The sequence below is a fragment of the Lactuca saligna genome, chromosome 5, assembly GCF_052625555.1.
Source record: "Lactuca saligna cultivar CGN05327 chromosome 5, ASM5262555v1, whole genome shotgun sequence".
Taxonomy (NCBI): Eukaryota; Viridiplantae; Streptophyta; class Magnoliopsida; order Asterales; family Asteraceae; genus Lactuca; species Lactuca saligna.
The window spans coordinates 128,541,199-128,566,915 of NC_136421.1; the positions used below are offsets into that span (position 1 = coordinate 128,541,199).

Genomic DNA, 25,717 nt, shown 5'->3' on the forward strand with positions numbered 1-25,717 from the left:
ATATTATCGATAAATATAATCACCGACCGGTCCAACATTGGCTTGACACCTGGGGTATGAGATCCATGAACATTGTCGGTGTGTTGGTGAACGCAAAAGGCATCACCACAAACTTGTAATGACCACAACTAGTCTTGAAGGCCATCTTTTGCACATCCTCATCCCTGACCCACATTTTATGATAACTCGACGTCATACCCCAATCGGCGATGGAAATGTCGGGTTGTGACACCATCGTTGGATCACAGTCAACAAACATATACTAAACATTACAATAACTAAAATGGTATATTACAAATATTTGTGAATCTGGTTACAAAAGTACAACATTCAACTTTGTGAATAATAAAGTACTTAAATTACTTCAATCAAATCCTAAATCAATAAACAAGATGCATGAATAAAAAGATCATCGTAAATGTGAACAAAAAGATATTCCAAAGTACAGATGTCATCTCTTCAGCTTTTAACTCCTTAAGAATACACACGTTTAAAAATACATTTGCAAAAAAAATTCGTGAGTTCCACAAGTTTTGACTCTGTATATATTTTTCAAAGTAAAACTTTATATAAAATTGAATGACTATCAAGTTATATTAAAATGATACTTTTATAATTCAAAGTGAGAATTAACTATGAAAATGTCAACATAACTAAAGTGTAATTGTACTTGTAATCCTATACAAGTATGGATGTTGATTAACTTATGAAATATAAGTTGAACTCAACATGATTTCGTGTTGTATACTCTTAAGTGTTTATTTTAAATAAAACAGTAACACTTTACCATGGACTAAGAATATAATCTTATACTACATACAGTACTATTCCAAAATCTATTTCTATTTTTATAGTTGGTTCTGGGGCTATGTCAAGTTTATAAATGAGCTACATGACGTAAACTTTCCTCTGAGAAGCACCACACAGTTTTGTGTTGTAGACTCACCAATGCTTCATCAACGTTGTAAATAAGGAAAATAATAAGAATAAGAAGTTATCACCCATTTTGTCTCAACAGGTAATGGTTGTAGCTAGAAACCACAGGCGGGGGCGTCAACCCATATAGATCTATACATAACGTTCTCAACTCACAAAGATTAACGGTTATTTCAGATCTTTATACTAAGTTTGTGTTCTTAGTTTGATGAATATGAAATTCACATAGAAATCCTAGAGTTGTTACCATTTCTACAAAAGGTGTGTTTGGAAACTTTATTTTTAAAGTTTAATAACCTAAGTGTAATACCTCAAAAAGTTCCTAACAAAAACCAGGAAGCATAATGGCTACATTTTGAATAAAAATTAGATTTCAACTTAAGTGAAATCAACCAAATTTAGCAATCTAAATGTGTACGGAAATAGTAGCTTAGGTGAGTGTGAGAAATAAAGTACATATTGTGATGAACAATTACAATATTTCTTTTTATGATCCATTAACGAGTATAAATATAAATGACAATATCGAAACATTTATATACTTATACTAACACCATTTTATGCCATGATATATATATATATATATATATATATATATATATATATATATATATATATACCCACATACACACACACAAACACACTGAAGTAGGTTCCAATGGGTTTTGATACAAAATATAATTTTGTTTTTTACAAAAACCAGAATAGAAGTCTTATAAAAATAAAAGTTTATTTTTAGTTTATAACAAAACCAAATCATCAAGGGTCCATTTATAGAGCTTAGAATGAATTAAAAACAATGAATGACAACATTTGAAGCTTTTGAACCCACTTTCTTTTGGGGTGTTAATAAAGATAGCAAAATAAAAGAATATGAGTTTCTATGTATATCCACTATCAAGAGTAAGGCACTTGGAATGCTAGTTCCTTCTTATATTCTTGATTATCTTAAGCCTTTAAGTGCTTAACTCATATTCATTACAAGCTGACATAGATATTAATTGATTTCTAGAATGGGCTACTGCCCCTAACAATATATGAAGGGTGCCATCTCGTTAACAGCCAATTCCAGGAGCTCTAAACTATAATTGTATTAAAGGTGTGGTATTAATTATTCTTTTGTCTCAGACATCATGTTGAACATGAGATATGGATCGTGATCAATCTCATCTAGTGTTCAACTTTGAGTAAGCGCTAAGATGTCTAAATCTCAACGAATAAGAGGGATAAACCATATCTTGACTATATACACCCATCAATGTAGTTCATGTCATACCCAATGATAGCCCTTATGACTGTATTTTACGGAATAACGTTAAACCATGTCAAAGCACAACAATTCCTACACTTCAAGTCCCAAATATGTATCTTAGGTCTAAGAATACAAAAATACAACCTTGATCAAAACAAAACTCATGACTACAATCCATAAAGTGATTTTGATGGGGTCAGGTCCAGTACTTATTCTCCTAATCATGTACCTACAAATTTGGTAGCAACTCTTCTTATTTTATCTTCGTGAGAATAAACCAAACCACTCATATTAATCTTACCTCATAGATATTCCCATAACTATGAACGACTATGGATATTTAGAATAATCTATTATTCAAGGATTTAAAAATGCTAATACATAACACAACAGTTATTTAATGAGAGATTCATATCCAATATCTCAACTTATAACAATATATATGTTGCTTGTATTATTCTAATATCCAAATACTAAGTTTCAATCAAATACATCTATTTATATTAACAAACATTTTCATCTATATACATATATATATATATATATATATATATATATATGTAACTCATATATAAAGAAAACTATTGAGAATGAATTAGATGCTTAAATATGACTTAGATACCAATACTTGCGTAATGGGATTACTAATAGTCATAATGAACTATACATTAAGCATCTTTGTATCTGGTTCCCCGAACAACAGTGTACTCTAAATCTGATGTGTAACTCTAAATAAAATGTGCATGGAACTACTATCCATGTAATTTCTCTTCATTCATAATGAGAACACGACCGATTGAGAATCATCTTAATTTATTTGCAAGTTTATCATATGTGAAACAACTTAAATATAATTTCCTTTCAAATACTCCGCAGATTAGGAATATTCCTCTAGTTCTCGCAAGTACTTTAGAATGTTCCTTTAAGTCAAACCATGACTTATTCTCGGTTTATACTTGTATCATTCGACATTCTTTAAGCATACACTTTATTTGGCCTTCATGCATAATCGTGACATATATGATCAGTCCAATTCCAGCAGTATATGGAATAAAATCATATAATCTAGTTCAAAACATTGTACTGGGATTTTGAGGAGTGCTCAAAATCATGTCATGTGGTATTTAACAAGATAACTCTCTGAAAGTCCTTTATCTTAAGCTCTTTAATATCATTGACAATTAATGCAATTTTACTTAATCCTTTAAGTTTCCATGATCTATCTATATTGATCCTTATTCCAAGAATTAGTATGTTGACTACATATAAGACTAAGAATGTTATAGTGCTCCTACTACCTTTGTAGAAAACACAAGAGTCTTCTTGATTTATAATTAATCCATAATGTGTAATTATCTTAAAAGAAAGAAGATTCTTACTTTGAGATGTTGGCTTAAATCTTGGAAAGATTTTCATTCGTGTATGTTTTCTCCTTAGAAACTCATTTAATCTTTATAGTCAAACTATATGGAGGAAGACTAGTCAAGCCCAAACTTGATAATCATACATGAATGCATCTCTATGTGTTTTATTAGTTTATGATCAACTATTGAGCAGATTCAACTACAATTGAAAACTGGCTATTTCTAAACTATGATGTATTTAGCTTATGGATCTTTTTATGGTGATTTTATATCACTAATGTTATTTAAGTGTAATGGGGTTAATTTGTTGATTAATGTCACTTTGACAATTATTGAATAAATCGGTATGGTGCGGAGTGCATATTTGTTTAATTTTCTCTTTGTTGAAAGTATACTACTATTTAGGGGCCCATCCTCTGAACAGACGGGGGTCCGGGAGTAGCGCCCCTGGGAGCGGGGTCCATATTTTAGACCCAGATTTAAGAAAGTTTTTGACGTTTTGGACAGTTTTAGGATGTAAAACTGTCATGTGGCAGTTTTAAGACAGAAAGTTTTTCTGTTTATATGATCATATTCAAAATATTTTGGTTGGTACACTTCATCTTCATAACATCTTGAACAGTCTCTCTTCTGTTTTCTCAATTTTCTGAGTCTTATCCTATCAAATATTAGGAGTACCATCCAAATACTTTAATCTGAAAGTGTTTAACATAATTCTCAGAATTTCCAAGCCTTTTTATACCAAAATTTCTAAAAAAGATTAAAGTATTTTGTGATCATGGAAAGTGGTGATTCTGTGAACGATATTACAAGCAAGTTTGACAAATTGAACAAGTTTGAAGGGGAAGAATTTCATAGACGGCAGAAGAAGATGCAGTTTCTCCTTACCACTTTAAAAGTGGTGTATCTTCTGATTACACCCATGCCAGTCTTACCTAAATCTATTGAAGATGAACCTTTAGAGGCAACAAGAAGGAGATAAAAGTGGGAAAATGATGATTACATATGTCGTGGTCATATTCTTAATGGTATGTGTGATAACCCGAAACTTTTATCCTGTACAATCGATCCGTAAATCAATATTAAACTCGGATTTATAATCTTTTATCGAAATTGTGGGTCCATATGAGTGTTTTAGGCTTAGTATAACCTAGATTTTAATCTTAAGAAGGGTTAGAATGTGTGTATCATCACAAAATCGAGCCAACCAGACCAAAGAAGGTGTGTGCGGCCGCACACCCGAGTGTGCGGCCAGCCAGCCGCACACACACCCCCAGCCACACACTCAACCCTATATATAGGAGAGGACCCCCTTTCATTCACTTTTTCTTCTTTGGCTGCACACTACTTTCTCTCTCTAAAAATCTCATCCAAGAACACTCTAAGGGCCTCAAAAACGTGAAGAAATCCATCATCTAGATTGTTATTCAGGTAAAACACCTAAATCTAAGCCTGAAACTCTGCATGTTCTTTGTCTTCTTCATCCTTTGAAGGAGTGCAGCCGCACACCTTCATAAGGTGGCTGCACACACACTAAAACTCTCCAAGGTGAAGAGTTTGGCCTCCATTTACTAGTAGACTTTGTTTTAGCACTTGAATACCTCAAAAATCAACATTTCGGGCACAAATGAGGAGTGTACGGCCGCATACTCCTGTATACGGCTGCACACACCCCCTGTACAGCCACACACCCCTATGTGCAGCCGCACACACAGTTTGGCTGCACACTTGCCTTTATGGCCATACACCCACTCTAATGCTCATATTTGGCCTTAAACTTGCAAAGATCACTAAGTATGGAGCATAGAACACTTAATTCTAGTGATTCCAAGTCTTTAGGGTGGTTTTCCATCATGATTTGTCATGGAATACTCAATCTAATACATATATGTGCAATATATGTTAATAGGGTCCACTCGCGTACAAAACATCGGTTGACACTCGACACTCAAAACCAAATGGACATTTGGATCCTACGATAAATTGTGAGCTCATACCCATACACTTTTCTGATTTTTTCATGTTTCGGGGGGAATATAAGCTAAACATAAAGGTTTTCATAACTTAAAAACTATTGCAATTACAATGGTTTACTATCAAACGTTTAGATACAATAATCCCTTTTGTAATATACGGAGCATAAGGGATGTTTTCTAATCATAATTTCTTAGTTTTCAAAACCACACATGAACGTAACGAACCACTCAAACTATAATAGGTATAGTTTGGGATTTCACTACCAGTCTTACAGATTTGAACTTCATGCAAAGTCAACCATATAAACTATGTTAGATTTAGTTTATCCATTACTACGAATACAAAACTAGAGTATCATGCTAAATAATTATTTTATGTATAATTATTTATACTCTACACCGTTACAAACGATTTTGAACTCGAGAACAACCAAACAACACGTAAACTAGTTAATACAGGATTGTGAGACTATCTTCATTATGCCCCTCGGAGTACCAATAAATCCTCACCGGTAATATAACCAGAGTCTCCTGGAGGGAGAGCGTGGAATTTGTGAATAGATCTTTTCGGAACCGACAATCCCACACCTGAATTTTTAGCTACAGTTAGGTGGGCACGCCTATGGTGACAAATTTTGTAATCGTACGACACCTGAAGAACGTCATGAAGGTCACAGGTCAAATTAGTATGGTTATACGACTCACAATAATTATAAACTAACCCTTGTTTACGGGATTTCTTTCTTCCATAGTTTTATTTTAAGTAATAAAACTACCTATCTACTTACTGGATGGTATTCCAGGGTTTTCGAACAGAACTTAAATTTACGTATTAGTGGTAGCCAGGGTTTCAAATAGAACATACTTTTTATACAGAAACCAACAAACATGTTAGAAAATATTGGATATTCTTGGTAAGCATGCGTACATATTTCAGAACTTGGTAACAACGGTTTTCGATACAAATGGTATTTACTTAGAATGGAAAGAAACTATTTATACAAACTCAGTGGCTAGTTTTGAATACAAAAACATGCTTATGAACTCACCAGTTTTATGCTGATACGTTTTCAAAATTGCTTGTATTCTCAGGACAATGATAGAGAGGTACCTAGTCAGCTTTTGCAGAAGACGGAGCCTTTTTGGAGTCTCGTATTTATCTTTTGTTATATAATGTTATGTACAAACTATATTTTCAAACATATGTAAATATTCATATTGTAATGCAATTGTTGTGTTTACTTTGATTGCTATGATACGATTGTTGTGATACTACGTATAACGTCGCCGCCCCCGGACATTTCCATTGTTGTTTTCTAACGGTTCGGGGGTGTGACCGATTGGTATTAGAGCTATTGTTTATAGTGAACTAATTAGACCGAACCTTACATGGTATATAACTATAAACACTAAGGGGCCGAAGTGCTCTGAACTAAAAGTATACTTTAAAAATATAAGTATTTTTACTCCAAGTATACAAGTATACCTACATACCAGAAACCGTATCGTGAAAAGAACCAAACAGAAGTATTTGGATGTTAAACACTGTGGTTAAACCTGGGCAGTTATGTAATCATTTCTAGGATCAATATAGGCTGATCAACTATATTCATTTGAGACATGACCAACATGTGCTTGGGAGTGACTATGGTGCTGCAACAGGCCTAAAACTTACCAAATATTCCTACCAATAGAAATTGATAGAACGAAACCTTCAACATAAAATACTATAGGAGTATTTTATGTCAAAGTAGGATACATTGTAGAAATTCATTCCAAGTGTTGCTACTCATTCTTTCCTAACGATAGTTTACTTGCTTTAGTAACTCCTTCCTATTCATCGCTTAGTAGAACACTTTATTTATCATATAGAGATACATCTTTTTTCATATCTCTTGGTTCTAAAGTCAAAAGTACTTATCATCTTCTTCTTCCTGATATAGAACAAGATGGCTCCAAAGAAAAGACCCAACAAAAAGAACAAAAATTCCTCGATGGATCCAACACCACCACCACCTCCCCAATTTGATCCCCCTATGTTCCAGGCAGCTGTTACTGCCGCAGTGACTTCCGCTTTGTCAAAAATAAATCCTGGTGGTTTTGGTAGTTCCAGGAGTGGTATTCATTCCCAAAATCATGATGGGAGTCAAGGGCATCCGAAGAAGTGCTCATATAAAGACTTCATGAACACAAAACCCACATCTTTCGACAGCACTACAGGTGTTATTGCCTTGACTCGATGGTTCGAGAAGATTGAGTCTATCTTCGAGATTTGTTCTTGATCTGAAGCTAACAATGTGAAATTTTCGCCTGCACTTTCATTAACAGAGCATTGACCTGGTGGAATAGTCGGGTCAAATCCCTAACGCTGTCAGTAGCAAATGCTATGGATTGGGAGAGCTTGAAAGAGATCATGCTCGTTGAGTACTGCCCGCGGGGCGAAATGCAGAAACTGGAGCACGAACTCTGGAACCTAAAGATGAAGGGTTCTGATATTGCTGCCTACACTTCTAGGTTTGAAGACCTAGCACTTCTTTTCCCGGGAATGGTCACCTCGGAAAAGAAGAAGATAGAGAGATACATTTGGGGATTGACGCCCCCAACTCAAAGGAATGTCTTGGCTGCCAGACCGATCACTTTTGACAGAGCCAAGTTCCTGGCACAGACTCTCATGGATTACAGGGTTGATCTGGATAAAGTAACTGTTTCTCCCGAACCAGCGAAAGAAAGTGGTGAGAAAAGAAAATTCTGGAAGCAGCGAAAGGGCCAGCTTTCGCAGGAGTCTTTCAAGAAAGAACATATCGTAGCAGTCCACGCTGCCACAACTCCTGCTGCTGCTCCTGCAACTCAGTCACCTACTAGTGGATATACTGGTACCCACCCTTGGTGCAGCAAGTGCAATTATCATCACTGTATTCCCGGCCCATGTCGTGATATGCTCTGCAACAATTGTGGCAAGAAGGGTCACATTACCCAAAACTGCAGAACGCCAGCCCAACCAACCAATCAGGCATCTGGAGCAGGTGTCGGTCAGGCCTGCTATGGTTGTGGCAAGGTCCGACACTACAAGAGAAATTGCCCCAAAGCAACAACAACTAGCAACACTGGGAGAGTTCTAGCAATGGGGCAAGAGGAGGCAGTTGTTGATCCTACCGTTGTCACGGGTACGTTCCTCCTCGACAACTCTTATGCATGCATTCTTTTTGATTCTGGTGCAAAGAGAAGTTTTGCCAGTCATGCATTCAAATATCTTCTCAAACATAAACCTCAATCTTTAACTGAAACATTTACTGTCGAAATGGCTAATGGTAAGAAAGAGAGCACTAACGATATAATCTGCGACTGTACCCTTACCCTAAACGATCATTCCTTTTCCATCGACCTTATGTCAATTTCCATAAAGAGCTTCGATGTCATCATTGGCATGGATTGGTTGAGCCCCAATCATGTTGATATACTTTGTTTCGAAAAATCTATCTGTCTCAATCTTCCCTTTGGAGAATCACTTGTTATCTATGGTGATAAACTCAGTTCAAACCTTCGCATTATTTCATGCATCAAAGCCCAAAAGCTTCTGTGAAAGGAGTGTCGTGCATTCCTAGCCCATGTTGTAAATGAGAAATAGGAGGTTAAAGCCCTCGAGAGCATCCCCGAAGTCTGCAACTTTCATGATGTCTTTCCCGAAGAGCTTTCGGGAATTCCTCCTGAGCGTTAAGTCGAGTTTCGCATCGACTTGATCCCTGGAGCTACCCCCGTAGCTAAGTCCCCATACCGCCTAGCGCCAGCAGAAATGCAAGAGTTATCCAGCCAACTCAATGAACTGCTCAGCAAAGGATTCATCAGGCCAAGTTCCTCACCTTGGGGAGCCCCGGTCTTATTTGTGAAAAAGAAGGATGGATCCTTTCGAATATGCATTGACTACCGAGAGCTGAACAAACTCACCATCACAAACCGTTATCCTCTTCATTAGATCGACGACCTCTTCGACCAAATTCAAGGAACCAACTATTTCTCCAAGATAGACCTCAGATCAGGGTACCATTAGCTACGAGTCCATGAGGGTGATGTTCCTAAAACAGCATTCCGAACTTGATATGGCCACTACGAATTTGTAGTAATGCCCTTCGGTCTAACCAACGCACCGGCAGTGTTCATGGACCAGATGAACCACGTGTGTTGTCCTTTTGTTGGACAAGTTCGTTATCGTGTTTATAGACGATATACTTGTCTATTCCAGAAGCGAGGAAGATCACAAACAACACTTGAGATTAGTGTTGGAAACTCTAAGAACAGAAAAGCTATATGCTAAATTCTCCAAGTGTGAATTCTGGATTCGAAAAGTAACCTTCCGAGGTCACGTGGTGAGTGAGAAGGGCATACATGTGGACCTGTCCAAAATCAAAGCGATAGAGAATTGGTCAGCACCGAAGACACCCACGGAAATCCATCAATTCTTGGGTCTTGCTGGCTATTATCATAGATTCATCCAGAATTTCTCCATAATTGCCAAACCCCTAACCACTCTGAATCAGAAAGGTGTACCCTTTTGTTGGAGTGAAAAGTAAGACACTACCTTCCAAACATTAAAGTGAGCCTTGTGCAGTTTACCTATCCTATCTTTGCCCAAAGGGACAGAGGACTTCGTTGTGTACTGCGATGCATCCATCCAGGGCTTAGGCTGTGTGCTTATACAACAAGGAAAGGTTATTGCTTATGCCTTGAGATAGTTGAAAGCACACGAAGTCAATTATACAACTCACGACCTGGAGTTGGGAGCAGTGGTCTTCGCATTGAATATTTGGAGACATTACCTTTACGGAACGAAGTGCACGATCTTCACTGACCATAAAAGCCTACAACACATTTTTGACCAGAAAGACTTAAACATGAGACAACGGCGATGGGTAGAGCTACTCAGCGATTATGAGTGTGAAATAAGCTATCATCCCAGTAAGGCCAATGTGGTAGCAGATGCCCTCAGCCGAAAATAGTACTTAGGTTGCAGTGTGAAAGCACTTACCATGACCATCCATTCCCACTTATATGCACAAATTAGAGAAGCTCAGTTGGAAGCCCTGAAACCAGTGAACGTGGTGGAGGAAGCCTTGAGTTGGAATGGAAAAGAACTTAGAGATCAAGGGAGACGGAGTCTACTATTTCATGGATCGGATATGGACCCCAAAGTTCGGTGGTTACAAAGGGGTCATCATGAACGAAGCTCACAAGACTAAATACTTCGTTCACCCAGGATCGGATAAGATGTACCTTGATCTCAAGAGACTATATTGGTGGCCAAACATGAAAGTCGAGATCGCTATCTTCATGGGCAAGTGTCTGACTTGTGCCAAGGTGAAGGTCGAATATCAGAAGCCCTCAGGTCTGCTTCATCAGCCGGAGATACCTGAGTGGAAGTAGGAGAGAATTACCATGGATTTCATTACCAAATTACCCAAATCTCCGAGTGGGTAAGACACCATCTGGGTAATAATTGACCGATTGACGAAATCTGCTCACTTCCTGCCAATCAAAGAAACTTTCAAGATGGAAAGACTCACACGAATCTACATCCAAGAGATAGTTCGACTGCACGGTGTGCCTGTATCCATTTTCTCCGATCGAGATAGCAGGTTCACTTCTAGATTTTGGCATTCCCTGCAGAAGGCTCTCAGAACTAAGTTGGATATGAGTACAACTTATCATCCTCAGACAGATAGAGAGTGAGAGAACCATCCAAACCCTGGGTGTCATGATCACCATGCCACCACGTCATGACAACGTCCATCCAAAATGATCAAGGAACCCTCACAGTCACTTCCTAACTTCCTGATACCCATACGGTTACCCAACCATTATATTAGACCCTACCCTTCATATTGGTCCCCACCCTTCATATTAAGCCCCACCTAACATACAGATGAGCCCTACTAACATACAAAATGGGCCCAAACCAACATATAAAATAGGCCCCACCCAACATACGATGCAAGAGTCACAAAGACAACTAGCATCCTACATAGTATAGTGAGAAGACTCACCTGACCCACGAGATCAGCTAAACCACAACTCAATTCCCCTCAACAAATGCTACAATACTCCTATCGAAACATATAAGTTCCAACCTTAGTCTACACACTAAATCCAACAATCTTGACCAAAATTCAACCCATGTCAACAAGTCAACGTCCAATAACATCAACCATTGATCCTCTCGTCATGACCAACCATTGGTCACGTCATGAGAACTCGCTAGGCCCAATACCAACTCAACTTGCTCCAACTCAACAAATTTGGACACAAACAACCCACTCAACAAGCATCATGACGTGAACATCCCTTAGTCTTGTCGTGAGCACAATAAGATAAAATAGTCATGTAACCCTTCCTCCATCACGTCGTGACTTCAATATGAAACATCCACTTAATGATTTGAGTCCTTAATCCATTGAGTCTCTAACCCCAAATTTTCCAAAAGATTAAGGGGACTCTAAAGGTCCATAAAAATTTGAACTTTATGGACATTCATGCCCCATGCATGTCCTTAATCCATTCTAGGTCAAAGGCTAAGAAAATGACTTCAAACTCATGCAATGATCCAAACTCACAACCAAATCTCAAATTTGAACCAAAATACACTCAAAAGGCTTCAAGGATCCATAAAGCTGCCAACTTTATGGAATGTCATCACTTCAACTTACTCAAACTTGAAGATAAAGGGATAAGGACTTAGATCTAGTAACCTAGAAGCATAAATGTTGAATCTTGGAGACTTACAAGGTTCCAGAAGGAGAACATAATGATGATAAGGTTTCCTTGCTAGATCCATTACCAGAATACCTTCTTATTCTCCTCCTCCTCCTCCTTCCTCAAGCTACAAAATGCACCAAAAAGGACAATAACCACCAAGAGGGATTAGGGTTAGGATTAGGGGTTTTTGAGATTTTATGGTGATGGAGCTTGATAATGAACCCTAAAATCGACTTAGTGAGGCTTAAATACAAAGGAAACCCTAAAAGATCATAGGATTAGGCAGCAGCCTACTTCACATCATAACCACCTATGTGTCACATCGTGAACACAACTTGGATACACATTTTTCATATAGGCTTGGCACGTCATGATGCTTGGTTTTCCCGAAAAACCAAGTTTTTGACTCCTTAATAACCTAAACGAAACCATTCTGGAAAATAGGTGTTATAGTAGATTAGATGGTGAATCAACCATGCAAAAATGCATGATCCCCTGACTCAAGTTAATCTTGAGATTCATGAATGCAACATCATTTTCAACTACTCTCAGATTGATGTGTCAACAAACCGCACACGCTCCATGAACAAATTATAAATAAAATGTTTTGTTTTTCATGAGTAGCATATGACTTATGTTTTTACTTATAAAACAGTATTTTGTTTTAATACCTTAAGTTAATACTTTTAACTTGAACATTATCCTATTAAAACATTTTAGTAAGTCCACTTAAAACACAAAGAGGTGGTGAGGGTGGTAAGCAATCAAAATTTAAAAATCATTCTCATTACGAATCAAAGAAACCTCTTTAAACCTATCTTATAATATTAGAGTTAGTGATCTTAGTCATAGTAAGACTGATAATGTTTTATTAAACATGCAATGACACATGTTGTAAATTTCTTATATATAGATACTTTTCTAATAATGGGTGTTGTGAGCAGATTCATGTCAAATCCAAGAAAACAACATTGGAAAGGAGTGATACGGCTGCTACACTACTTAAAAGGAACAACTAAGTGTTCCTTGTGTTTAAGAAGAAAAGAAGTAGTTGTAGAACAATTTGGTGATGCTAACTTAGTTGGATGTGCAGATTCAGGAAAGAGTACAATGGGTTATGTGTTCATAATTGGAGGTACAAAAATCAACTAGATGTCAAGATTACAAAAGAGTGTTGCTCTTTCAACTATAGAAGCAGAATACATGGCACTTGCAGAAGCTGCCAAAGAGCTCATATGGTTGAAGAGTTTCTTGTCAAAACTTGGAATGCAGCAGGAGGATTGTATATTGCATTGTGACAACCAAAGTGCAATTCACTTAGCAAAGAATCCAGTGTTTCATAGCAGAACGAAAACACATTTAGATGATGTACCATTTCATTCGAGAGTTAATCAATGAATGAACTCTAAACTTGAAGAAAATCCTTGAAACGAAGAATCCAACTGATATATTCACCAATGTGGTTACCACTGAGAAGTTGAAGCTTTGCATGGCTTCAATTGGCCTTTTAAAAGTTTGAAGAGAAAGGATTGGTATAGAAAAAGGGAGGGAGGGAGGGAGGGAGGGAGTACTTTGAGGAATGGTAAAATTTGAATGACGTATGAAGTTGTTCAAGCCTTTAAGTGGGAGATTGTTAGGGTATGAAGTCTTGTCCAACATGGAGCTTTTGGAGCACTTGGAACTCAATGGAGCTCTTGAGGTTCGTGGAGCATGTGACAAAGGAACGAATCATATACAAGGGGGTTTGGAGCACTTGGAAGAGGTTTAGAGAACTTGGTAGGGATACTGAGTAACAAGGGGGCCTTGTTGCGCCATTTGATAAAGGGATGGGCTAAGAGGGATGCTCTTGCGACATTTTGTTCTCTTCTTGTGCCATGATGCTTCTTGTAGTGCCATGCATGGCCTTGTTGTGTCATGCATGTGCCTGTTGCTCCATGGTGATGTTGTTGCTCCAAGATTGATGTTTGTGCGTCATACTTGATGCTCTTGTACCATTTATATCCCTGTTGCGCCATCTTTTCACCATGAAGAAGTTGTTGCGCCATCGTGGACCATCTTGGTACATGATGCGCCATATTGATTCCTATGTTGTGCCATGTTGATCCAAGTATGCTTAGAAGATAATGCTCAAGAATGTTCCAGAAGATGTTGCATGACGGATTATGATTGGTTTTCACCATTTATGGGCCTATGGGCCAATGGGCTTGGCCCATTAGGATTTTAGGTTTGATCCCTCAAGTATAAGTAAACTTATACACTATCATTGTAAATTGCTAGATTTATGTGAGAGCTCAAAGCGAGATACAATTTTGAGTGCTTGTAATTGTTCCAGAAAGTTAATAAAATCCTCTCACTCTCTCTCTCTCTCATTCGCCTGTGGACGTAGCTCATCTTGACCAAACCATGTTAAATATCATGTTCTTTTGATTTATGTTTTTCAGAAGTTTTGTGAATTTATTGAAGTTTGTGTTTTGATATTTGTCTAAAGTGCTTAACTTGTTTTGTTGTCACCGAACACAAAATACCTTGCTATTATTAGAAATATATCAATAGTTGATGACTTTAGATATTATTTCCAACATCTTCAGGGAGAAGTTGCGAGTTCGACTATTGCCTTTAGAGTTTTTCCCTTTTCATTTCACGCAATTACTTTTTAAAATACTTGTTGGCGACTGCAAATAAATCATAAAAAATAATGATAATTAGGGATTAAAAAAATGCTGGCCTAAATGCAAACGAGATGTATTTGCGGAAGCTAAATGCACACTAATTAAATGTATCCACGTCAACCAAAATAACATGTCAACATAACTTGTCAATGACCGCTAAATGTCAAAAATATAAAACATTTTAAAAAATGTAATGACACATAAAAAAATCAGGATTAAAACAAAACTAGGGAAGGAACCCCCCGCCTTGCGGGGTTTGGAAGGTATTTCATTGTAAAAGCTTAATGATCATTAAGATTGTTAGTTACTATTACTATGTAGAATAGTTTGGTAGATATGATGCAATAAATTTTGAGGATTAATGTCCCAATGACACACTCCAATACTACCATCAACAATCACTTCCAGATAGAAAGGTAAAATGGTCAATCTTTTAGTCAGATTGCTCATTAGTAAAAAAAAAATTCATTTATATAGTACTTATTCCAGACATACATCATCTATCTGTTTAGTACTTTATCCATAGAGAGTTAGTGAAGAAAAAGAAAAAACAAACAACCTCTAGGAAACTTTTGCGTAAAGTGGTTTCCGGTGAACTGGAGTCCTTCGACTTCCCTGAAATTGTAATTTTTTCAATATTCAGTTACAAATTGTTGTATAACAATTAACAACTAATATTATGCACACATGAAAAAAGATACATAACTTACAAACCTTTAGGATGTGAAGGATATAGTGGGCTTCCCCTTAAATCACTTCCATGATGACCGGAACTATAAACAAAAATACACAAATTAAGTGTTGGAAACAAAAAAATCCAAAGAAAAAAAATTAAATATTAGGGTTGTAGATGACACCTGATTTGATGTTTTATTCTGTTTTCTTGTTCACTACCAATTGCTAAAAAATATAAAAATACAAACAACTATGTAGTCAAAAGTGCTAGTCTTAGGATCTGCCCGGTCTTATCAAACAATTTCTTTTAAAAGTGAATAATTTTTTTGTTTGACTATCTATTCAATATATATACAGTGAATGTAAAAGAAAATTAAATATGTTTAGATGTAGCATACTTACATGTATATCTTAATTTGATTAAAAATGGTCATGTAGGCAGAGAAAACATTGTAGAAGAAATAGTCCCTTTGACAAAAAATTATTACATAAAAGATCCTTATAGCAGGAAACTGTTTAAAATATAGTCCCTGTAACAAGGAAAACATGACAAAAATGATCCCTTTATGAATATGTTGCAAAAATGGTCCTATTGGTAGGAAACAATTACAGTGAAGATCAGAAAGAAAATCAAAAAATCAACTATGGGAAAATTGCTTACACATCAATAAAAGATGGCTTTAAAACATTTTCAGCATTATCAATGATTGGGGTAGACACCATTGACACATCACCTGATCAGGGATTATATACGCAATGGTTTAATTTTTTTTATATATTTTTTATATTATACAGTTACATCCAATGTGGTGTTGTATAACATAAAAGGTAAAGTTGACAAATAAAGTTTTGTTTTACCCTTTCCTATTTCATTGTTCATGATCTTCCTTTTTTGGCACCACACACTTACTTGTAGAAACACATATATATTCTCATAACCAACTTTCTAATTCTTTGTTCACAATGGCAAAAGACATAAATGCCCTCCAAATGCTAATCATATAAAATGGCCCTAAAAAAGAAAGGTGGTTGACCAAGTAAAGATTTTTTTTTATCATATTTAATATATATAAATATAGTGAAATACCTCATATGGCCAACCATAAACAATAAACAAATCCAATGAGTAACCATCGGTTCTTGAAAAGTGATAGAGCTTCATGCATATTCAGGCTAATATGTTCTTCAATCTAATCATCAAATCCAAATCTTAAAAGCTAGAAGTAAAAGTCAATAATGAGGTGTTTCATGAAAGACTCATAATCTGATGTGCATACCTGCTTGTTGGGCTCTTCTTGAAACCAAATTATAGTCGTAAAATGTTGTGAATGCAATCGCCTGACTATGAGTACTTTGACGCCATGCCTTGAGATGAATTTTGCCTTTTTTTTTTTTTTTAAATTTTACCATGAAAACAAACCAAAAATGAAGAATATACCTTTCATACCCAAGCCTTACAAGAATAAGTGACATGAACCCCCAAAACTTTATTCGTCTCATATTTGTTATAAAGTAAGCCTGAAAAATTAAAAAATAATAAAAAATCCATATATTGTCTCAAGTAAAATTGAAAAGGTTTATTTAAATTTACATCTCCTACAACTCTCTTTCATGCACATCCATCTGAAGCTGGAGCTCTTTCAGAACATATATGAGTATGTGCAACATTGTCAACATATGTGAAATCATACATTAATAAAAAAAATCAACCACAAAATGTAAAAATTAAAATCAATTCAAATTAAATAGAGATCAATTAAAATTGTAATTAAGTTTCAGTTTACCTTTGATTTCCCTGCCCTTGCTGACAACTACTTGAACCATCACCGTCATTTATAGGGGTATTTTCGTCATTATTACATGCTCATATGAATCTTTATGGACTGTATGGAACCTCCACTACCTGATCAATGTACATAAAATCCATAACCTGCAACATAAATAGTATATGCAAGACAATTTAATGAGTTACACACTTAAATATTATGTTAAAATATTTGAACATGATACTTTGGGGGAAATGCTTGTTCATGGTCACACAGCTGACAATACTTTATATTTAACAACATAATCCAAATGATTTATAAAATCATCTACTGATAAATTTCTATGCAGATGCAATAATATGAAAAAATAGAAAATTGTTCAAATGCAGGTATTACCCTCCCAAAATGAGCATTGATATGAGTTTATGTATTGTATCCAGTTCATTAAGGTAGTTCATTAAGGTATTTTGTTCTTCCTTCATAGGCTCCATTTTTGGCTTAGCACAAAAATCGTTCAAAGGCCGATGCAGACATCAGAGAGTCCCTAAATTGGATAACGCACAGAAAAATAAATATGCCAAAGAAATTTCAAAGTAAATTTGGATTGAGCTCCAAACTGATATACACAAATTTCACTTTTATTCTAGAACTACTACTTGTTCTCTGTTGATCTTCATATCATATTAATGAAGAAACGAAGTTCAATCGACCTTCGAAGAAACCCTATCTGACCCAAAATGTAGAAAAAATGTAAGAATTAACAAAAAAGGCAAAAAAAAATTACTTTAAGTTGTGTCGATGGCAGACCTGGTGGCTCAACGGTGGTCGAATGATTTACAGAGGAGATTGGAGATGGAGACGTAGACGTAGACGACGATTTAGGGCTTTTGCAGATGTCAAAGGATGGATGATGTATATAGATGAATGTATACAGATGAAGGCAGTGGAAGATACCTGGAATGTAGAAGGAAACGACATGTATAGCCAATATACGGTGGAGTGATATTATTGGGGAATATCAATGGTGGAGTACACTGTGTCGGGTTAAGAAGTCGGTGGAGAAAGAGAAGGACACGTGGAAAAGAAAAAAGGAAAAAAAAAACCACTAGTGATAGGTAAAAAAATAATAGTGGTCCAATAAGGTTAAGTTACTGTTCAATTGGGAATCCTCATTTAATATAATTATATAATATATAATAACACCATATAAATAATGAATTTTATGTCAATAAACGATGAAATTCTTATATGCCACTTCAAAAAAAAAAAAATACAACGAATCTGGCTTAAATTTGATTTGAAGGATAAGAACCTTGGATTGGCTTTTCAAGAAACAGATTTGAAGTGAACTTTGGGATATTTAACAAAAAGAAATGAATGTAAAGTGTAAACTTACAATTTTCATTGGGGAATATGACTTATCAAGGTAATTAACTTTTCGGTATGTTTACATCTGGGTAACTATCTTTTTTTTATACATATGTAGGTAACAAACTTTTTGGAAATGTTCACATATGACCATTATAACCTGCTATAGCAGGTTAAATTCTAGATGTGAACTCTTTCAACAAGTTTGTTACCTAGATGTGTACAAAAAAAATAGTTACCCAAATATGAACAAAATGAAAATTAAAAATTAAATTACATGAATGGTCCCTGTGGTTTGGGGGAATTTGTGGTTTTTGTCCCTAATTTATTTTTTTAACTTAAATGGTCCCTAATATTTATTTTTGTTGCGCGTTTGGTCCCCGTCTTACCTAAAAATACTATTGTGCCCTTATTAATTTATTTTTTTAATTAATTTTCTTATCTATGTATTTATTTTATACATATTTAAAAAAATTAATAGACTACACATATTTGTATCTCCTCGGATGATCTCTACTGTTTATTTATTTATTTTCTTTTATTTTTTTATTTTTTTTATTTTTTTTTAAAACTTGGATGATCCTTACTGTTTATTTTTGTTACGCGTTTGGTCTCTGTCTTATCTAAAAATACTATTTTTCCCTTATTAATTTTTTAAATTAATTTTCTTATTTATGTATTTATTTTTTATAAAAAAATTAATACCATAAACCTGAAACCACATTTGAGAAATTTAATTTGAGCCTTACCATTCACCATCTCATCTATGATCCTCCCCATCTTCTATTTCTTTTCCATCATTAGTAACATCAACGTCTTCACCGTCCTTCTTTTTTTTGGTACTTCAACTCTAGAGAACCAACACCATAACCTACTATCTCTTCATATTTAGTGGGTTGTGGTGTTGTTTCAATGGAGTTGAAGGACCGAAAAAAGAAGTGTTGATGAAGACGTCGATATCACTAAAGATGAAAAATAAATAGAAGTTGAGAATGATGAAAGATGGGATGGTGAGGAGATATAAATATGTGAGATCTACTATTTTTTCTTAAACATATAAAGCATAAGTACATAAACAAGAAAATTAATTAAAAAAAATTAATAAGGGCACAATAGTCTTTTTAGGTAAGACAGAGACCAAGTTCGTAACAAAATTAAATATTAGGGACCATCCGAGTTAAAAAATTAAATTAATTAAAAAATAAATAGTAGGGATCATCCGAGGAGATACAAATATGTGTGGTATATTAATTTTTATAAATATGTAAAAAACAAACATAGATAAGAAAATTAATTAAAAAAATAAATTAATAAGGGCACAATAGTATTTTTAGGTAATATGGGGACCAAACGCGCAACAAAAATAAATAATAGGAACCATTTAAGTTTAAAAAAATAACTTAGACACCAAAACCACAAATTCCCCCAAACTACAGGGACCATTCATGTAATTTAATTTTTACTTTTGGGTAACTATTTTTTTTTTGTACACATCTAGGTAACAAACTTGTTGAAATCGTTCACATTTAGGATTTAACCTGCTATAACAGGTCATAATGATCATATGTGAACACTCCCAAAAAGTTTGTTACCTACATATATACAAAAAAAGATAATTACTCAGATTAGAACATACCGAAAAATTAATTACCTTGATAAGTTATATTCCCTTTTCATTGATCAAAATATATTCGCAAAAATTTGAAAGTCATTTTGAATTTTTGAAACCGTTGACATGAAATAGAGAGAAAATTTTTGTTATCTTCATGGATTAGATTTCAAAAATCTCACACCAAAATATAATTTAGATTTCAATATAATTTCAAGCATATTGAAAAATTTCTAATTATCTTCATGGAAAAAAAAACCACATATGAGTAACAAAACTTAATCGAAGTTCCACGTGGGTCAAATTGGAGTACACGTGTTATAGGTTTAAATATTACACGTGCGAGGGTCTATTTTGGTAATATTTGATAATAGAGATAGCAAAATGTAACATTGAAACACCTGTTGGCGCTCGCTAAAAAGTTTTCCATTTCTATTTTCCCTCGCTTTTATCTTCACTCTTTAGGGTTTTCAAAACCCCAAATCTCTGCAATCACGCTTCATTTCATCCGATCAAAGATTATGGCGGTAAATCTTACCTCCGGCGCAATATCGATTCTAACGACTGGGGAATCTAAGGATCTGAAACCGGTGCTTCAGGTGACGGATATTCGGTTGATTCGGACGCAAAATCCGACTGGGGGTGGTGGAGAAAACAATGGGGATAGATACAGGGTACAGCTATCTGATGGTTCTTTTCATCAGCAAGGGATGCTTGCTACTCAGCGCAATGAGTTAGTCATCTCTCAACAGTTGCAGAAGGGTTCCATTGTTCAGTTGACTGAGTTTGTTTGTAATACGATCCGTGAACGCCCGTAAGTGTTACATCTATTCTCATTTCTGATTTATCTGTGTTCGAAGAACTTTGTGCAAATATAATTGATTCCATGGATTTAAGATTTTTTTTTTTTCAATTATTGTTAGGGTTTTATGATAAACGTGTCTTTCTTTTCCTTGTTCCTCTGACCAAGTTGTCATATACTGCATGTCAATTTCATGATTTTATTGTTAGGAAACTGCAATCAATCATTCTTTTGCGATATGGATTAAGTCCTCAGCGATTCACAATTCAGATCATACGATTTGGTTTCTTCTTGAAGCAAATGATATACATTAATGATTAAACCTTCTATTTGCATCATCTTTGCATTTCCCATGTGCATACAAGTTCTTGCCTATCTCTCACAACTATTGTATAATTCTTTCACAGTTATACTCATATCTCTTCAACTTCTTTTGTGCAGTATTATCATCATCATCAATCTCAACGTGATTATGGAAAAATGTGATACCATTGGTGATCCAAAGCCATTCCCTCTAAAACTCCCTGGTGGAGATACTCCTTCAATGACAAGACCTTCACCACCTACACAATCTTCTTCCAATCAACCACCAACAACTGTCAATGACACCCGATTTTCCAACCAAGCTCCACCTCCTGGACCTGTTATTCGCCCACATTCCAATACAAGCTTACCTTCTTATGGCCCTCCACAACCCCCTGCTGCAAACAACCGTATGCCGCCAGTTCAACCACCACCAATGTATGCCAACAGAGGACCCATGGCTAAAAACGAAGCTCCTCCAAGAATCATACCAATTGCAGCTCTAAATCCCTATCAAGGTAGATGGACAATTAAAGCCAGAGTAACTTCAAAAAGTGAACTCAGACGCTACAACAATGCAAAAGGAGATGGAAAAGTTTTCTCCTTTGATCTTCTTGATTCTGATGGAGGAGAAATCCGAGCCACCTGTTTCAATACAGTAGCTGACACTTTCTACAACCAAATTGAAGTAGGAAAAGTTTACTATCTCTCAAAAGGAACCCTAAAACCTGCTCAAAAAGCCTTCAATCATCTCAAAAACGACTTTGAAATCACCCTCGACCACACCTCAACAGCTCAGCAATGCTTTGATGATGACACCTCAATTCCACATCAGCAGTTTCACTTCCGTTTAATCAGTGAAGTTGAAGAAATGGAAAACAACACAGTTCTAGATATCATTGGTGTTGTAACCAATGTCAACCCCATATCATCAATCACAAGAAAAAACGGAATGGAAGCTCAAAAAAGAACAATTTTTCTCAAAGACATGTCTACAAGAAGCATTGAGTTGACTTTATGGGGTGACTTTTGTAACAAAGAAGGTCAAACACTTCAAGAAATGTCTGATTCAGGTGAATTCCCTATCCTTGCTGTGAAATCAGCTAGAGCATGTGATTTCAATGGAAAAACATTAACAAGTATAGTATCAAGCCAGCTCAGCATAAACCCTGATTTCCCAGAAGCTAAAAAACTCAAAACATGGTTTGAAAGTGTTGGAAAAAACACCCCATCTGTATCCATGTCACTCAATTCTCTCTCTAATTCCACCACACATCCAGATTCATTCAAAACTATCTCTCAAATCAAAGATGAAAAACTCGGGACTTCTGAAAAACCTGATTACATAACAATCAATGCCACAATCTGGCATATGAAACTTGAAAACTTTTACTACACTGCATGTCCATTAATGACAGGTGAAAGAAAATGCAGCAAAAAAGTTGTGGATAATGGAGATGGGAAATGGAAGTGTTTGAAATGTGATAAGGTTGTTGATGAATGTGAATACAGATATATTTTGCAACTAGAAATCCAAGATCATACTGGGTCAACATGGGTGACTGCTTTTCAAGAAATTGGTGAGGAGATTATGGGGTATTCTGCTAAAGATTTGCATGATATGAGATATGAAGAGCAAGATAATGATAAGTTTACTGAAACTGTTCGTGGTGTTCTTCATAATGAGTATTGTTTTAAGTTGAAAGTGAAGGAAGAGAGTTGGGGTGATGAGCAACGTGTGAAATCGAGTGTTGTGAAAGTTGAAAAGATTAGGTTTTCATCAAGTACAAAGGTTAGACTTTTGGAGATTGAAAAGAATGGGTTTGGTTCTGGTGCTGACCGAACTGCCCCTTCTGGGATCGGGCAGGGGCAGGGGCAGGGGCAGGGAGGTGTTTTCCCTGCGAATCAGGTCGGTCATTGTGGTGGTGTTGGTGGTGGAATTGGTGTTGCATATGGTGGTTATTAACTTTAAAGGTATGTAATCAATATTGATTAATAGTGTCATAGTGATGCAAATTTATACACACATGCAACATATTGGGATTAGCCTTTGTGATTCTTAAGGATTTATATGCATGATATGACAAAATTAGTTTATATTTGCAACTTTATTTTCAAGTTTACCCTTTTTGTAGTTTTATGGGGTAAAATCGAACATTACTATCAAACTTAAGGGCTTTAATAAACCAGAAAAGAGGGTAAAACCGAACATTTCTGCAAAACTTAAGGGCTTTAATGAACTAGAAATATGCAAAAGGGTAAAATTGAAAAAAAGTTACAAACTTATGGCTTTAATGAACAAAAAATATGTAACAGGGTAAAACTGAACATTTCTGCTAAACTTAAGGGCTTTTATGCCATTAGTCTTATTTGAGAACACGAACTTAAATAACTCTTAGGTGATGTTTCTTTTTGACTTAATGGGTTAAGCGTGTAATCTGGACTGTATGGTTGTTTCCTTTTGGCTTTGGAGTAAATTACATGAATGGTCCCTATGATTTTGGGTAATTTATGTGTTTGGTCTCAAACTTATTCTTTTAACTCGGAAGGTTCCTACTGTTTGTATAGGTAAGACAGGGACCAAGGTGTAACAAAAACAAACAATAGGGACTTCCGAGTTAAAAAAAATAAGTTATAGACCAAACGCGCAAATTACCCCAGACCATAAGGACCATTCATGTAATTTACTCTTTGGTTTGCTTCTTTAGTCAAACACCATTGGATATTTCTTTATTAGGGACATAAACTAGAAGTCTTTTGTTTTATGAATGCAGATCTTTGTTGTGATACTGGCTCCAATGTATAACACCGATTTGCTCAATTTGGGTTTTTGAAGATTGGGGTGAAGTTTTATCTTTATGACATATTTGCCCTTGGAAGCAAAGCATGGATCTTTAAGTAGATGTTTTTTTTTTTTTTTGTGTCTTTTATTTTGGTAAATGTTTTTCTATTTTACTCCTAGTAGTTTTTCGGTATGATAGTTGTTATTTTATCTTGTAGAATTGGTTATGTTCAGTTGTTTAATTTTTTGATTGCTATCTTTAGTTTTGCGTGGATATGTATATATATGTTAAGATTTCGTTTTATTTTTAATTTTTTTAATTCAATTATTTATTAAGTGTTGTCCGAATGAAGTGATGTATGGATAGATGAATATTTGAGAAAGTAATGGGAAGTTGTTGAAATGAAAGGAAATGATAAATGAGATAATTTTTTTTGTTTTCCCACTTTTATCTTTCTACTAATGCTGCTAATCTAAATATTCTCCTATCTTTAAGTACATTTAAAACATTTTCTTCTAAAGCAATTAATTTAACCACGTTTAAAGGATTTGCTTTTTTTGTGAAAATTTTTATAGTTTTTTCATATGGTCTGTTGTTTTTTAAACAATTTATTATTTAAAATGTGTTAAATAAATAACATTGAATAAAATCAATATATTATAACACAAGAAAAAATAAAATAGATACCGTTAAATGTAGAGTCTAAATTTTGTTTTTGTGCTGTTGTATAATATTATGATTATAATAAAAAAAAAAACAATAAATTATAATATATTAGGTCTGATAATCGTATCGTGTTTGGGTTGGCGTGTATACCAATCAAAATACAACCTATTTAATTATACAGGTCACGGGTTGGCGGGTCATGGGTTGATGGGTTTGTAACATAAATCATATACGGCCCATCAACCAATTTATTTATACGGATTCAAAGGTTGGCGGGTTCTTTGGTCAAATTTGGGTTGGTATGTTCATAAGTCTATATTACGATAACATGTTGATGATTCTATACACTATCGATGTGCACATATAGGCATGTCCTAATAGGTTCAATATTTTTGCATACCGGCCAATATTTTTTTTACTCCAAATCGGTCCATCCAGTACAAACCAGTCTTGTGTGAAGAATGGAGCTGTCCACACTGGTCCAACCAAGAAACAAACTGGTATAAATTGAGGCTAGCGTCTATTTTGCAACATTTGGTTTTTCCCCTCCTTAAAATCACCATTTAAATAAAATTTAATACCCAAGCATATTTCTCATTTTAAACTCTAATTCTCTCTAGATTTGCATAAAATTCTAACAAATACAAAGCTTGAAGTTTCGAATATTACCTAATTGGAAAATGTTGAGAGCGGAAGGAAGTAGCTCTCGTTCTGCCGCTTCATTTTTTGTCCGAACATATTATTTGAGGAAGCTAGCAAATCAAACTGCAGTGCGGAAATTTGGAATAAGTTTAGATACTATTA

General features: G+C 35.2%; 1 protein-coding gene across 1 annotated transcript; it reads left to right on the forward strand.

Annotated features, from left to right (window-relative positions):
- Nucleotides 1–20,806: 20,806 nt before the first annotated feature.
- LOC144998364 (replication protein A 70 kDa DNA-binding subunit A-like) lies at nt 20,807–24,557 on the forward strand. The gene is made up of 3 exons (XM_078958146.1): nt 20,807–21,173; nt 21,603–23,438; nt 24,239–24,557. The coding sequence occupies exons 1-2, from the start codon at nt 20,881–20,883 to the stop codon at nt 23,428–23,430; spliced, it is 2,121 nt and encodes a 706-aa protein (XP_078814272.1). The 5' UTR covers nt 20,807–20,880; the 3' UTR covers nt 23,431–23,438; nt 24,239–24,557.
- Nucleotides 24,558–25,717: the final 1,160 nt, after the last annotated feature.

Bases quoted from the DNA above. Each gene is read 5' to 3' on its own strand.
- LOC144998364 (XM_078958146.1), top strand. From the start codon at position 20,881: ATGGCGGTAAATCTTACCTCCGGCGCAATATCGATTCTAACGACTGGG. The intron at 21,174-21,602 runs GTAAGTGTTACA...TCTTTTGTGCAG, and splicing joins AATACGATCCGTGAACGCCC to TATTATCATCATCATCAATC.